Source organism: Rhinolophus hipposideros (genome assembly GCF_964194185.1).
Source record: "Rhinolophus hipposideros genome assembly, chromosome: 3".
NCBI classification, from domain to species: Eukaryota; Metazoa; Chordata; class Mammalia; order Chiroptera; family Rhinolophidae; genus Rhinolophus; species Rhinolophus hipposideros.
The window spans coordinates 55,006,765-55,023,076 of record NC_138049.1 but is presented as its reverse complement, the minus strand read 5'-3'; the positions used below and the strand labels follow the sequence as shown (position 1 = coordinate 55,023,076).

The 16,312-nt window shown below is 36.7% G+C and overlaps 1 protein-coding gene across 3 annotated transcripts in view; it reads right to left on the bottom strand.

The window, feature by feature from the left end:
* Positions 1–408: 408 nt before the first annotated feature.
* The window catches only part of FBXL4 (F-box and leucine rich repeat protein 4), a 70,834-nt gene continuing 54,930 nt past the window's right edge, over positions 409–16,312 (bottom strand). For all 3 annotated transcript variants that reach the window (XM_081044336.1, XM_081044338.1, XM_081044337.1), the window contains exons 7-9: positions 10,349–10,420; positions 6,720–7,032; positions 409–2,253 (exon numbers count right to left, since the gene is read on the bottom strand). In XM_081044336.1, coding sequence (XP_080900462.1) covers positions 2,090–2,253; positions 6,720–7,032; positions 10,349–10,420 — 549 coding nt within the window. In that variant the 3' untranslated portion in view covers positions 409–2,089. The remainder of the gene's footprint in view (positions 2,254–6,719; positions 7,033–10,348; positions 10,421–16,312) is intronic.

Below are 16,312 nucleotides of genomic sequence, written 5' to 3'. Positions count from 1 at the left end.
TTCTTATTTTCTGGGAAACACGGTAATAATCTCAGTTTTGCCTGTAAGCTCCAAATCCTCAAATATTTACTATCTGGCCCTTTACAGATAACATTTGCTGACCTCTGCTCTAGAACCAAAAGCAACCCCAGACACTTAAAGCATAGGTTGAATGCACTGCCTGTAAAGCTAGATGTCCTGGATGTGTATGTTGGCTCTGCCACTAGCAGCTATGTGATCATAAGTTCTTCGATCTTTCTTTGCCTCAGTTTCCTTGTCTGTAGTAAATGGGAGTAAGTAATGGTATCTATATTACAGTGCTGTTTCTGAGGATAAAGTGAGTTAGTAAACGCAAAGCACATGAGAAAGAGTAAGCATTAATACTACTTCATCCAGTTGGCAGTCAAAGTATAAATCTCATCATCCTAAAAGGTCCACCAAATACAATTTATAATATGTTCACATATATTCGTGAGTAAAAAGAACATTTAAGTACATGAAGATAACAATGGAGGATAACCAAGCTCTTTTCCAACTGCCCCTTGCTTCTACCATATACTGCCAGGACAGGAATTCTCATAGAGATGGTTTCTTATATGTAGGAGATTGTATTAATATTTTAATACTTTAAATGTCATAATATTACATTCTTTATAGTCTATAAAATAAGCATAGTACTAGTAATAATTTATAACATTTACATTTTAAAAATTTGACATTATATGGCTTAACTCAATATAGAATTATCCATTCAATAAGTATTTACTGAATGCCTGTTGACTGCCATAAGTATAAATTTGCTAACTTAAGAACTTTGGGGGAACAATGCTTTCACATGTGTAATGATGAGTACCCTCAAAAATTGCCTAGAGATATATGTTAATTATGCTAATTTTTAAACCAAATGTGCTTTTTCTTAAATGACTACATTTATAACACAAGAAATTCTAGAGTAATGCTGTTCAATATAACCCCCAGCCTCCGGTGACTACTGCACACTTGAAATGTGGCTAGTACACTGAGAAATGGAATTTTTAATTACATTTAAGTGAATGAAAATTAAATAAAATAGCCACATATGGATGTGGCTGCCGTACTGGACAGCAGCAGTTCTACAGAATCACTCTAGGAGGTGCAGGTGTTGGAATTCAACATTCTGCCCTATGTGGGAAAATAAATTTTGGTACACTATACACTTAATGTTAGTTTGCTATTCACAACAGCCCTTGTTTGTCATGCCACAAAGTATTTTCTGTTTACTTTCTTAGCAGCAGAAGTAATTCAATTCACTATTTAACCTATGTTGGTTTGTTTTTTCCTCCACTATAGGTGATTTGTAATTATTTAAAGTGCTGGGGCACAGAAAAAAATAAATACAAATAAAAGCCACATAAAACTCGGCAGTTTCAAACCTTTCCCTCTGGCAAATTTTTAAGGTATCTGCTTAACAGTCGGAAAGCTGTTTTGTTTCGTAGTTTACCTCTTGCTCTTGGTTATGCCCATGTTTTTATATTGATACTATCCAGTAGTAAAGTAGATAAATATATCAAAATACAAGCATAAAAACAAAAAACTTGTAAGTTGATGAGTTAATGTATCAGCTTAAAAAAATAATTTTAACAAATGAAAAAAATAAGACTCTTTCTCCAACTAACTGACAATTTTGTACCAAACAAAATAACACTCCAGGACATAAGGCTAATAAGGCATCCTTACATGGAGGTGTGAAATATTAATTATATTTTTTTCATAGACATCATGATAATGTATTGCTCAAACTGTTCCTTTAAAAATAAGTTAAAATGGTTCCACTTCATTCTTTTATTAAACATGTAATTATTGACTAAAGCATATAATACCACCACTTAACATCAGGTAAAAATAATATCAGCCACTCACACATTCTTGAAGAAAAGTGCTTACAATATTTTGTGAAAACATTTGTTTACATTTATACTTGATTTAGTGGACAATTTGATTATTTGTCTTTAAAACTCTACATTAAGATATTTCCACCAACATGAAAACTACACGAAACAAAAACACAAAACTTGCCCTAAAATAAAACCCCACAAAAGCACATTAATTTTATTATAGAACATATATGAAGTCACTGAGTAAAGCTCTTTTTTATGAACACTTTTGGGAAGCTTACATTGAGTTCTAGTACAGCTCTATTATCAATCTGGGAACAGAAGGACACATCAAGCAAGGAAAGATCTTTACAAGATTCCAGGAGTTTTCTTAAGGATGCTGGACTTACCATTCTTGTTCCTGTTTAAAAAAACAAAGCCACATAAAACACCTTAAATATAACACTTATATACTATTTCGATAAAGGGTCCCTTTATTATGTATTGTTTAAAATAACAAAGTAAATTGTATTTTAAAAATTAAAAACATTTCTTAAAACAAAAGACTTCACATTGAAATAGTCCGGTAAAAAAACACAAATTGAATTTTCTCAGCCAATTTGGCATCTTGTCAATACTCTACCCACTAACTTCATTCCTACCTCCTACCTCTTCCAGTCAGCTCCTCCAGGCTTTCCTATTTCTGTCACCCAATTCAAAACTGTTTGCACATCTCATTTTCTGTAACCCATGCATCATATCAGGCACCAATCATTCAACCTCTAATTCCATGCAATAAATTACTGAGCAACTAACTATCCTATAGAAACGTCTGTTTCAGGCATTAGAAATACAAAGATACATAAGACAGATTTATGTCATAAGGAACTCACTGACCAGAGTTGAAAGCAAATAACTACAACACAATTTGATCAGTTTTACAGTAACTGGTTGGTATAAATGACATTACTGGAAGACAGATGATGGATGATGAGTACTAGTTAGCACATGTTAAAATTGAAGAGATTACGGGACCTTCAGATGGAAGCTAAATTATCACTAGCTCTAAGATGTCACCTGTTGTAAAACATACCTTGCTTTAACTATAGCTTTTCTAGGGAGGAAAAAAAAGTCACAGTTGTACTACACATACACGTCTACTGGGACGGGGATTCATGTTTCTGAAATGTTAACCTACACTTTTTTCTCTGAGAGCTTCTTTCTATTCCCCTCCCTGCCATGGGTTCCAGAAGCTGTAACAATACTGCTACTCAGGTGGCAACTGGCCCTGCACCTAACACAGATTTCGCTGAAAATTTAGAATTGGCATTCAGTAAAGCCATCCCACGAACAAAAGCCATGGAAAACTGGGTTGGGTCTGCTCTATTTGGCTATGTGTACCCAATAAGGCAGAGATGTCCAGTATGACAAGAAAAGAACAAGGCAAAACCAAAGGGAGCAGCAAACATCAAAGTCTTTGTGAGTGTATAGCTGCAGAGGGTAGGGGTACCTGCAGACAGGTGCCTGATCATGTAAGACAGAAAAAGAGAAAATAGCTTCCTTGCCTCCTGATGGTTTTCCAATCCCTCTTGATTATCTGACAATAGCTAGCTCCTAACCATGGGATCTGAGACACCTGTGTCTTCAGAATAAGTTTCTTTTTCTTATGTTTAAGTTACCCTGAGTGGGTTTCTGTTATATAAGATCAGAGACCCTCAGCTAAGACACCTATTTTTTTTTTTTATACCTAGGACTGTGATTATTTTCTATTTGCCAGTATTGGTCATTAGAATCTGAGTTTCCTGATAAATCAGGAGTTCCTAAGAAAATGTCAGGGAAGGAAGTCGGAGGCTGAAAATTTTACTAGGCTAGGGTGCCTCGTCCTCGGTTTCCAGAGCATTTTGCGCTTATGTTTTGTTACTCACTTATGACACAATTATGTTTTCAGTCAGCTTGCACTTTCAGGACAGCAGCCATATCTATCTTGTTCACTGACATATTTCCAGTGTTTAAAACGGTACCTGACATGGTATTTGCTCAATAAGTGTGTAATAAATGAAGCGATGAAGGGATGGTAGTTAATTTCCCAATACCATCACCCTGGTTCGGATCCTCATTAGCTCTATGATTTAGATCTCTTCCTTCTCTAATCCACGTACACTTGTTTCCAGATTACTATTCCCTCAATGTGTCTCTCACACACCTAATTAAAACATAATAATAGTTCTTCCTTGTTTAATTTTGTGCACATTCCTCATTCTGGTGTGTTCAAAATTCTCCATGAAAGCCTATTTTATACTAACATTCTCAGTCAAATTAGATTGCCTGTTCTCTGAAGATATTCTGTATTTTTAACTCTTTTACTTTTGTATTATGCTAGTCAATCTTCCTAAAATGCCCCCCCATTCCTATTTCCTATTTATTTTTCAAGGATAGTTTTCAAATACCTATTAACCTTTTAAATTAAGTCTTTTCTCATTTCTAAAATCATATATACTTTCTTTTCTTTGAAACCCATGAAAATAGACTTGCTTCGAGCTTGCATTATATTTATGTATATACTTGTTTTACTCCTCCTTGCTAGATTATAAACTCTCTGAAAGTCGGGACTGTATCTTATTCAGCTTTGTACTATCAGTAAGTATTTTCAGTATGAAGAAAGTATGCCACTTAACACTCATATGTGCTGATCACAAAATGACAAAATAATAATTAGCTTGGTTCAATTAAGAATCCTTTTAAAAATATCGATTCTAACACTTAATAATGAAATCAGACAAACACGAAACCAATAAAAATAAAATATCGCATAGTATTATGTTGGTGCAAAAGTAATTGCGGTTTAAAAGGTTAGAAACAATTGCAAAAACCGCAATTACTTTTGCACCAACCTAATAGTTAGGCAGACTCTGGTTCAACACCAGATTCCTTACTAGACATGAGACCCAGGCAGACAGATCACGAACCTGTTTCATTCTGTTTCCTCATTTGTGGCTAATACTAATACCTGCCTCACAAAATTGTTGTGAGGATTAAATCAGTTAATGCATGCTCAGAACAGTATAAAGTAGGTAGTAACATTGCTGTTAACATTATTAACTATTATTGATATTATTTTTACTGTGCTCTTCGTATTTAAAATAAGATGTTCCAATATATTTGCATGATGGCTGTCTTCCATCTATAATTAGTTTTGGCATAATAGATAATTATATTTCCTTGCTCTTAGGCTCATAAAAGTTATAAATGCTTTCACGAAGACGTCATTATGCTTCTTACCCATTTTTCTTTTATGGCTCTGTCAGTAATTAATACATTTATAAGCCACAGTTAGGTCACCTGACACTCAACCCCACTGTTGGTCACAACTGGGCTTCTGTTTTAGGATCAGTGTCACCCACTTCTCTGTGCTTCTGCGGCATCTCTTTCAGATACTGGCTACTCTTTATCTGTAGTGCATGAGTTTTTTTGGTTTTCATTTTTTGTTTTGTTTTTGTTTGTTCTTTGTTTTGAGGGGAAGGGTTGTAAAACAGATTTTAAGCAACAATAGCACCACCCTCTGAAGTAAAGCCTGACTCCATCAGCAAATCCCTTTTAAAAGGCCCTGGCCACTTTTTCTCATTCTCTCTGTGAATTCATGACTTTTTCTTGAACTTTTCAAAATATTTCTCTTATAAAAGGTCTGGGCTAATTCAAGGCGGAAAGTGGGTAGTAAGGAAAAGAAGCAAGCAAGGTAAGTGGGTGTGATGTTATGAAAAAATGCTACTATGTGGCCACAGACCTTGGATTTGAACCCTGCTCTGCCACATGTTAACTGCCCTCACCAGTGAAAAAACAATGACATCCAACTCGTTCAGCTGTGAAGATAAGGAAACTATAACAGATGAAATATGTATCTAGCCCAAAGTGTACATATAATAGGCAAAAATTTCTCTCTAGTTTTTAGGCAAAAATTTCTGCCTAAAAGAAGCTTGATTAAGTAACATGCAACTATATAAGCAACATCTACTAATGTTATCATAAACCTGGACTGTGGAAAGATTTTAACTAAAACCACCAACATAGATTTTCCTTTTGTTGAATGTTTAATAAAAAGAAAAGGATATAATTAGCACTTCGTGGACTAATCTGTTAGTACTAATAAATTACCAGAGAACAAAGAACAAGTGCTATGTGGGCTCACAAAGTACCAACCATGTGGGCATTTATAACTGGGACGCTGCTAGCACTCTGGCTAAAGTAAGAAGTAACAAAATCTCACAGGGTTCCTTGCTGAGAAACTGTAGTAAGAGTCCCAGAACTGGAAAGGATTTTCATTGGCTCGGCCTTGGGGTAGAACCTTTCCTAAAAACTGGAATTATCAGGGATGGAGATTTTATAAAATTATGTGATCAATAGTTCAACATCAAGAATATATACACATATATGTAGACACATATATATGTATATATATGTATAAATATATATGTATATATACACATATATGTATAAATACATATATATTTATACATGTATAAATATACATATGTATGTATATTTATATTTGAACTCCTTATACAAATGGATTAATTTCTTACCTGTCCTTAATGAAAACGGGTAACACAGATCATATAAATTCTCACTCTTCTTACTCGACCAAGAATTAATGATTATTTGGAGCTTTCTGATGGGTTCAACTATAAAATTTTGTTACTGTCCTCACTCTTTTACTTAAGTACAGATATAATTACTCTTCATATTAATTGACTTATCTTGACTATCAAGCCAAGCAGTGTTATCAAGACAAAATTTTTATTTTATTCAAGAAGTTCTGTTTTTTCTTGCAAAAAGTCTGAGATTAGCTTTTATGTCAAGGCTTTAAAATAAATTTATATATTGTATCCTTACCTAGTATGTCCAGTTGCCGTAATCTGGTACAATTACATGCCAGTTCTTCAATGTCTGTGTCACACACAGACCTGTTAGCTGTAAGAAAGAGTTTTTGCAAGTTTGGGAGCTGGCGTGCCAGTCTGGCGAAGCACCCAGTACTGCTCTGCAGAGTAGGGCACCAGCCGAGATCAAGTTCCTCCAGAAGCGGACATCCGGAAGCCAGTTCTGCTATCCCATTCTCAGTAATATTCTTACATCTCCACAAATCCAGAGTGCGCAGTTTTTTACACTTGGCACCTATCATGCTAGCGATCACATCATAGTCTTCAATCTGGAAATCAAATAATTCCAATCTTTTATATATGATGCTCAGAAAAACAAACTGTTTAGAGCAAGTAAAACATTCTTAATCATTCATATTGTTTGCTTCCATGTAAGCATACGCACATTCTCATTAATATAGATCTGCCCACCCATCTCACAGATCTGCCACTGTTTCCTAAAACAGCAAGAGTAATCATTACTTAAAAATCCATTTAACAGAACTCCAGATAGAGGACGCTAATGAATGAAATCCCGAAGCAGGCTGAAATCCTCCGTCCCTCATGAAGAATTTGAGGGTTACGTGTTGGTCCTGCCTGCCTCCCATTTTGACCTCGATGCTGCTACTTGCTGAGAAGGCATGGCTTCTTCTATTTTATATATAATTAATCAACTTTGGGAGATAAATAAAATCTCCCTGATAAAGGTGTGCACTTTGTTAGGCTCTAAAATAGTATGTGAATATTCTGATAGGACTAATAAGGATACTAGTTTGGGGTTAAGTGAGGCATTTGGGGACTGAAGATAATTTAGATTACGTTGTTAATCATTGTCAGTTACAGGACGTGTCCAGTGATTTACCTCAAGACCACAGGATAGCCTCTACCAACCAAGGATTAAACATTTAAGTTCAAGGCCTTTATATGCGTTAGTAATAGTTCTTTAAACAGGTTCTTTTAAGAGATTCATTTGATTTGTTTGTAATCAGGTGTCAAAATTATCACCAGTAGTCAAAAGGGAACAAAATAGCAAACAATTTCCAATGATTATTTCCTTTTATTTATTGTTTATTCATATTTTCAACTACTATGTGCCAGCACCACTCTAGATGCTAAGAATAACAGTGAACCAAAAGACGGGACTTTGTTCACATTTTTGGGAAAGACATACAGACAAATAAAAGAGCAAAATAAATTCAGAGAGCGATCAGCGTGGAAATAACAAAACAGGGTGATGTGAGCACGATCAGAGAGGGAGGCAGTGGTGGCTACTGGGATCTCCGGGAATGAGTTTGGTGCTTAAGATCGGTATGGCCTTGGGTAGTGATGGAGAGGACAGGCCATGAGAGGACAGAGTGAATGCTGGGGTCAGGCCATTAGGCCATAAAGGAATTTGATTTTTATTTTAGTAAGGAAATCAATGGAGGGTTTGATGCAAATGATTTACATTAAACCAAAAACAAAAACCCCTCTTGCTTCTATTAGATGGTCTATAGTGGGTAAGAATGGAGGAGGCAGCCCAGTGAAGAGGCCTGTATTAGCTTAGAAGAAATGACAAGGGCTTGGATTAAGACAGCAGCAGTGGAAGTAGAGAAATGGACAGATACAGGGCTATACGTTCAGTAGAAACAAAGATTTATGGACTAGACATAGAGATGATGATTTCTAAGGTTCTGGTCTTTAGGAATTGTGTATAGTAAAATCATGCAGAAAACCACGAGAAGCAGATTGTGGGGAATATAACTATTTACTTAAGTGACTGTACCTGAACAACACAAAAGTGTAGCTTTGATCATTAGTGTAGCCAATGTGCTTCTTTAGAAAAAAACAATTTAAAAATGTTCTGAAACCCGTGATTCTGATTGGTATTATTTTAATAGTCAAATATAAAATAGGAAATGAATCATTCTGCTTTTGGTCAATTGACAGAGAAAAACTGAGATGAACATGGTGTGAAAGTATCGCTCAACAGCTGTCTATGTCAGTGTCCTGGTAAACTCTGGACCTGCCCTGCTGTTCCTGCTGTGAAGTCAGAATGGTGTTTCTACAACAAGCATGAAATGTTTCAATCATGACAGTAGTAGCAAAATCAGAAATATTAGCAGTATTCCTGAATTTAAAGTCAAATTTTTAAAACTTCATTTCCTGGCAAACAATATCAATGGTAATATATTTTACTGGTAACTACATACTTTAATTTAAAAATAGCTTATGTATGTAAAGCAGCATTTTCCATAGTATCTTACATATTAATAGTTGTAACATGGGAAATTGTGTTCAAGGCAGGCAAAGTTAAAAAATACTGATTTAAGCAAAGGCAAACACTTGTCACAGAAACTGCCAATCGAATGTCACTGGGCCCATCTAGAAGAGCCACTAGAGGGACCAACAGAAGCTTATGAAAGGACTTAGGTAAGAATTTGGCCAGAAGTAAGGAAAACCTAATGCTAAATTAGTGGGCTCCCAAGATTGTTTCCAGACACCAGGATGGGACTGAGTTCATACTTGAGGTTTAATCAGGCCTAACCGCCAGGATTAAAAACTACGGGGACATGGAGATAAATATGTCCTTATAATTGGCCTCTCCAGCCTACAATGCCAAACCTTGGGGCATCTCTGAAGCCATTGCTGAGCTCCAAAAGATGTTCAAATGGGATCTGTTTCAGGTCAGTGACTGTGCCTGTTGATTCCAAGCCTAGGACACCAGGAGAACTTCTCTGGAATCTTACAACTATCCTGCTCATTCTGGTATTCCTCATACGTGGATGCAAAATTGAAATGGCTGTGGATCTTCTAAATCTGCTTTGGATGGGTAAGGAAGTGAAGAGAACTGGATTGCTCATAGTCAATTATACTGGGAGATGCATTCCCTGTGAATGTGTATACGTGCACGCACACGCACACACATGTGCACACAAACACCAAGAGCTGTACAGTCCCTCGAGTGTCAGTATTATTTATAAACCATACAATTTAGATGAAAAAGATTTAACTCATCGCATGAGCTCTTTCAATGGCACATAAAATCATAACTTTAAATCTGGCAGGACTTTAAAGACTACCTAATCCAACAGTCCCTAGGTTTTTGATTTCATGAACCAGTAAAATTCAAAAATGAGTTCCAGTACAGAATATCCACCTTTTTATCTCACCCAGTAAGGCCAGGAAAACAAACATAAAAACAAACAAAGTAAATCTTTCTACTATCATCAACATTTGCAAGAAATATTCTCAGAACTTAAAAACTAAAATCAAGTTTTTGTGAAAAACTTACTGCACTACTGGCATGTGGGTATGATAGATAACTTATTTTATAAAGAAATCCAGAGGTAAATAACTTGTCAGAGATAACATCTTATGTGAAGCAGAACCAAACTCTTCCCACTACACTACACTTCTCTTCTTGCTCTTATGGATAATGTCAGTGTTTCAAAGTCATACACTCCAATTTAAGAAAAATGTTTGAAGGTGGGGTACAATAGTTAACCATAAATCCGAAAAGCTGTGGGTGGGGGTGGGGTGGGGTGGGGTGAGTCAGAATAAAATTCACCTGTGGGAAGAAAAAGAGAATAAGCAATTGAGTGTAAAGAATTTTCAAATACTTACCATTACACAACTACCCAAACTGAGGTGCTGAAGCTCTGAACAGAAGTTCAAAATGCTGAGCAGAGCTGTTTGCTGCCATCAGGGACCACATCAGAGGCAAATACGGAAAGTGAAAGAAAGTGAAACAAAGAGAAGAGGTCAATTAGACATTAAAGGCTGTCACAGCTTTTCCTGAAATAGAGCTCAAAACCAGGGTGACAGACACCACAAATGCAATTTAATGAGTCCCCAGGTGCTCCCACCATTGATTGGCTTGGAGTCAAGGTAATCATTACTAGTCTCTATGTAAGTCGTTATTCTGTATATGGTTTGCATGCCCTAAAGATACCTATATTCCCTATGACCCCTCAGTTCATTTCCCAAAGGTAAGCAATTTGAAAGTCTGGTTAAGAGTGAACAAGACAAGCTAAACAACCCCTCCCTAAAAAAAAAAAAAAAAAAGAAAAAAACCCACAGAGGACTGATGACACTCTGAAGAATAGCGGCAGCTCTGACATTCACTGATCAGCTGCAGCCTGATGGAACTGCCAATAGAGTCACCTGAAATCAGGATTGAGCTGGTGACTTTAATGTCAAAGGATTCTCTTTGCTGACAAGGATCCCTACAACCATTGAGCACTTGTCACTAGCAGCATGCTGACTGAAACCTATATAATGTGCACTTTCTAATCATGTTCTGGCCATTTAAGCCCATCTATCCTGTGCAATGAAAACAGTCTCACCACTAAAGAAACCCAGAGGTATGCCAGACTGTGACATAATCATGGTACCGAAAAATATCTCCAAATAGCTATAATTTCATTTGAGGGCATGCTTGAAATTAAAATTTGTGAAAAACAACATAAAACATTCAAATTTCTAATTTTTACCTTATACATTTAAAAAAAGCCTCCAATTTATGTGGCAAAATTTGTTTCTAAATAGTTGAACTATATCATTATTTAACAAAATTAAGAGAATATCACATAACCTTTGTTTATAAATGTTCAGAAACTGAAAAATATCACCTGAGGAGGAGATGACAAATATGTCAATGACAATACAAAACATTTGCTCCTTTGTTGAGCCCTTCCCCAAACCTGGCCTGCAGGCACAGAAGGCCGCCACATCTGAGTCTCCATCAACCCAGCTAACACCATTTTCCCTGCCCTGATGATTCCCTGAAACCCTGCCGCACCCAACTTACAGGCCTACCCAAGGTACTTTGAGTGGCTTTTCCATACAAACAGCCTGTTTTGACTCATACTGCGTGCTGTCCTAATATTGCTAAAGATTTCACAAACCCCAAACAAGCAGCATCTAGCTTCAGCATGGCCCATACCTCATGCTAAGCAGCCTCAAGCCTGGCACTAGTGGCAGTTGGCCTCAGTTCACAGCTTAGCCTCTCCCAGGCACATCCAAATGGCCCCAATGCAGCACAAGTGGCAACCATATGCAGATCTCTTTGTAGTTTCATACCAAGTAGCCCCAGGCATGGCACAGGCAGTGGCTGACCTTGGTGTGCCCTAGAGCCCCTCCCACGAGGCCCTAAAACCAACACATCCAGAAGCCAGCTTCAGACCACACCACAGCACTACCCAACCACTTCCACATTGACACACTCAAAGGGCAGACTTGGCAGGCTCCAGAGCCCCACTGAAGCAAATCCTGCTCCATAAGGTCAGCCCCTGCACAACAGCTCTTCCACTGGAGTCTCCGCCAGTCCTCACAACCAATCAGTCTAAGGGTCAATCCCTCCCACTGATGTGCCAACAGCAACCAAGGCTCAACTATAACAGGAGGGAATATACAACCCACACAAGGGACACATACGCAACGTGGGGCTCAGGAGACCAGCGAGACTGCGTCACTTGGCACCACAAGACACCTATTATATAAGGCCACTCTACCAAGACCAGGAGACATGGTAGCTCTACCTAATACATAGAAACAAACACGGGGAGGCAGCCAAAATGAGGAGACAAAAAACACATCCCAAATGAAAGAACAGAACAATGATCCAGAAAAATAACTAAACAAAATGGACACAAGTAATCTATCAGACGTAGAGTTCCACACACTGGTGATAGAATGCTCAATGATCTGAGGGAGAATATCAACAAAGAGACAGACAGGAAACCTAAAATTGGAGCTGGAAAACACAAAAAAGAACCAGTCCGAAATAAGAATATAACAACTGAAAAGAAGAATACATTAGAGGGAATCAACAATAGATAAGATGAAGCAGAGGATCAAATCAGCAATTTGGAAGACAAGGTAGCAGAAAACACCCAATCAGAACAGCAAAAAGAATTTTTAAAAAATGAGGATAGTTTAAGAAGCGTCTGGGACAACATCAAGGGTACCAACATTCACATCATAGGGGTACCAGAAGGAGAAGACAGAGAGCAAGGAATTGAGAACTTATTTGAATAATGACAGAAAACTTCCCTAACCTGGTGAAGGAAATATATATACGGTCTGACAATTAAGTTCATGAACTTGCTAACCTTTTTTGATATCAGAGGGATTATTCACTATGAATTTGTACCAACTGAACAGTTAACCAAGTTTACTGTTGGGAAGTGCTGAAAAGCCTGTGTGAAAAAGTTAGAAGACCCGAAATTTTTGCCAACAATCCATGGTTCTTGCATCACGACAATGCAACCAGCTCACACGGCACTGTCTGTGAGGAAGTTTTCAGCCAGTAAACAAATAACTGTATTGGAACACTCTCCCTACTCACCTGATCTGGCCCCCAACAACTTCTTTCTTTACCCAAAGATAAAGAAAACATTGAAAGGAAGACATTTTGATGACATTCAGGACATCAAGGGTAATATGACAACAGCTCTGATGGCCTTCCCAGAAAACTGCTTTGAAGGGTGGATTTGGCGCTTGTATTGATGCATAGCTTCCCAAGGGGAGTACTTTGAAGGTGACCATAGTGATATTCAGCAATGAGGTATGTAGCAGATTTTCCTAGGATGGGTTTGCAAACTTAGTTGTCCAACCTTGTACAGCCCAGGAAGCAGAGTCCCAAACAAGATGCACCCAAAGAGGCCCCCACCAAGACACATCATAATTAAAATGCTAAAACTTAAAGACAAGGAGAGAATCTTACAAGCAGCAAAAAAAAAAAAAAAAAAAAAAAGCAGTCAGTTACCCACAAGGAAGCTCCCATAACACAGTCAGCTGATTTCTCAACAGAAACTTTGCAGGTCAGAAGGGATTGGCCGGAACATTCAACGTGATGAAAAGCAAAGACCTACAACCAAGATTACTCCACTCAGCAAAGTATCATTTAAAATTGAGGGACAGATAAACAGTTTCCCAGACAAGCAAATGCTAAAGGAGTTCATCACCACCAAACCAATATTACAAGAAATGTTAAAGGGACTTGTTTAAGAAGAAAAAAAAATATGAATGATAAAATTGCAATAACTACATACCTATCAACAATTACTTTAAATGTAAATGGATCAAATGCTCCAATCAAAAGACATAGGGTGGCTGAGTATATAAGAAATCAAAACCCTTACTTATGTTGTCCACGAGAGACTCACTTCAGATTGAAAAACACACACACAGACTGAAAGTAAAGGGACAGAAAAAGATATTTCATGAAAATGGAAACGAACAAACAACAAAGAGGCTGGGGTAGCAATTTATATCAGACAAAACAGACTTTAAAACAAAGGTTATAACAAGACACAAAGAAGAATCTAGTAATCCCACTTCTGGGTATTTATCTGAAGAAATCCAAAATACTACTTCAAGGGGACGTGTGCATCCGTATGTTCATTGCAGCATTGTTTACAATGGCCAAGATGTGGAGGCAGCCTGGGTGTCTGTCAATGGAAGAATGGATAAAGAGGAGGTGGTACATATACACAACGAAATACGGTCCTGGGGCCATGGAAGGCAATGGGTTCTTGCCAGCTGTAACAACATGGGTGGACCTAGTGGGTATTATACTAAGTAAAATAAATCAGAGAATGGCGAATACAATGATTTCACTTAAATGTGGAGTTTAATAAACAAAATCAATAAACAAACTTAAAGAAACAGAACATTTTAATGGTTATCAGATGGGAGGGGGCTTGGTGGGCAGGGTGAAAAGGGTGAAGGGATTAAGAAATATAAATTGGTAGTTACAAAATAGTCACGGGGATGTAAAGTGTAGTATAGTCAATAATATTGTAATAACCATTTATGGCGTCAGATGGGTACTAGATTTATCGGGGTGATCACCCCATCAGTTATATAAATGTCTAATCACTATGTTGTACACCTAAAACTAATTTAATATTGTATGTCAACTGTAATTGACAAATAAAAAATCATTTTAAAAATAGCCACATATCAAAGTTGGAACTTCTCAAGAAAAAAAATTTTGTTCAAACTCCAGATAAGATTTCATTGAGAAAATAAAGTATTTCAGATAAAATAAACTTAGTTAATTCAGAAATAAAATAATAGTTGTAACAGGCCCTAGAGTAATAGCAGACTTAAGAGTAATTGTTTCACTGTTGGGCATTTCTTTAAATTTAAGCAAAAAAAAAAAAAAGTTTATACGAATCTTATGCTTAAGTTTCAACACAACTTATAACATATCCAAGGCAATCTCATGTAGCTCTCAGAATGTTGACATTAGAAGAGATACATGAAGATAAGTTAATTTTTAGATTCTCCATAATACTTAGCTATTTTAACTTATACTAACAGATATGAAAATGATATGAGGTTTGTTTTTATTAAAGTACCAGATCTTTATAATAAGGTTGTTTTATACGATTTTCCCATGAGCAAGATCCAGAACATATTAGAGAATTTTTAGAGAGGATCCCACATATTCTTGTGGCTAAGAAATTTTAAATTCACACACACACACACTTCTGTCATGTAATTTGTTTGGTGCTTTATTTTTAAATTATTTACAATGAAGGACCACAAATATACAGACAAGTAGAGTCCAGTATAACAAACTTCCATATAAGCCACAACTCAGATCGATCAAACCTTACTATTCTGCCTTCTTTGTTTATACTTGGCTATTTGTGTGCCCCCTCCATCCATTCACATACTTCCTCAGAGGTAACCTTTATCATGCTTCAGTGTTTGAAAACACGTTTCAAGATTATACAATTTTACTACGTATTATGGATCCATATTTAGCACATACTGTTCCACATGTTTTTTACACAAATTGTGTTAGAATATGCATATACAAGTGCACCTTCTCAACAGTGTTTATGAGGGGTTTGTCCATGTTGATATTCATAGCTTTAGTTTGCTGACTTTTTAACGGTTTTATACTATTACCAAATGCAATACATTCTCATTTGATGAATAGTTTGTTTACAAGTTTCAGCATAACAAAGAATGTCAGAATAAACTTTCTTATAGTGCTTCCTTGTGCATTTATAGAAGAGTAATTCTCTAGAGCACAAACCAGAAGAAGAATTTCCAGGTGTTTATGTATGCTCTGACCTTATTAGATTTTGCACAATGCCTCTCCTGGGTAATGTATCAATTGGTGCTCCCACCAGTAGTGTAAGAGTGTGGAGTCTCCACATCTTTGCCAACATACAGTCTTTTCATGCTGTTTAACGTCCGCCTATCTGGTGAGTATGGAATGGTACAATTTGCATTTACTATAATTCCTGGTGAGATTAAAGATCTTCTCCTATATTTATGGGTCACTCTTATTTCCTGCTCTGTAAATTGCTAATCATATCCTTTGCTGATTTTTCCATTAGATTGTTTCTTCCTTCTTGATGTATAAGAATTCCTTTTTTATGCTGAATACCAGTCTTTGTCAGTTATACCATTACAAATCTCTTCTCTAAATCTGGGACTTGCCTTTTTGTTTAGTTTATAAAATATTCTGAGACATGAAATTTTGTATTTTAATATAGTCACATCAATCTTTATGTGTGTATTCTGTTCTTTCCTAAAAAGTCCTTCTTTGCCCAAGGAAGA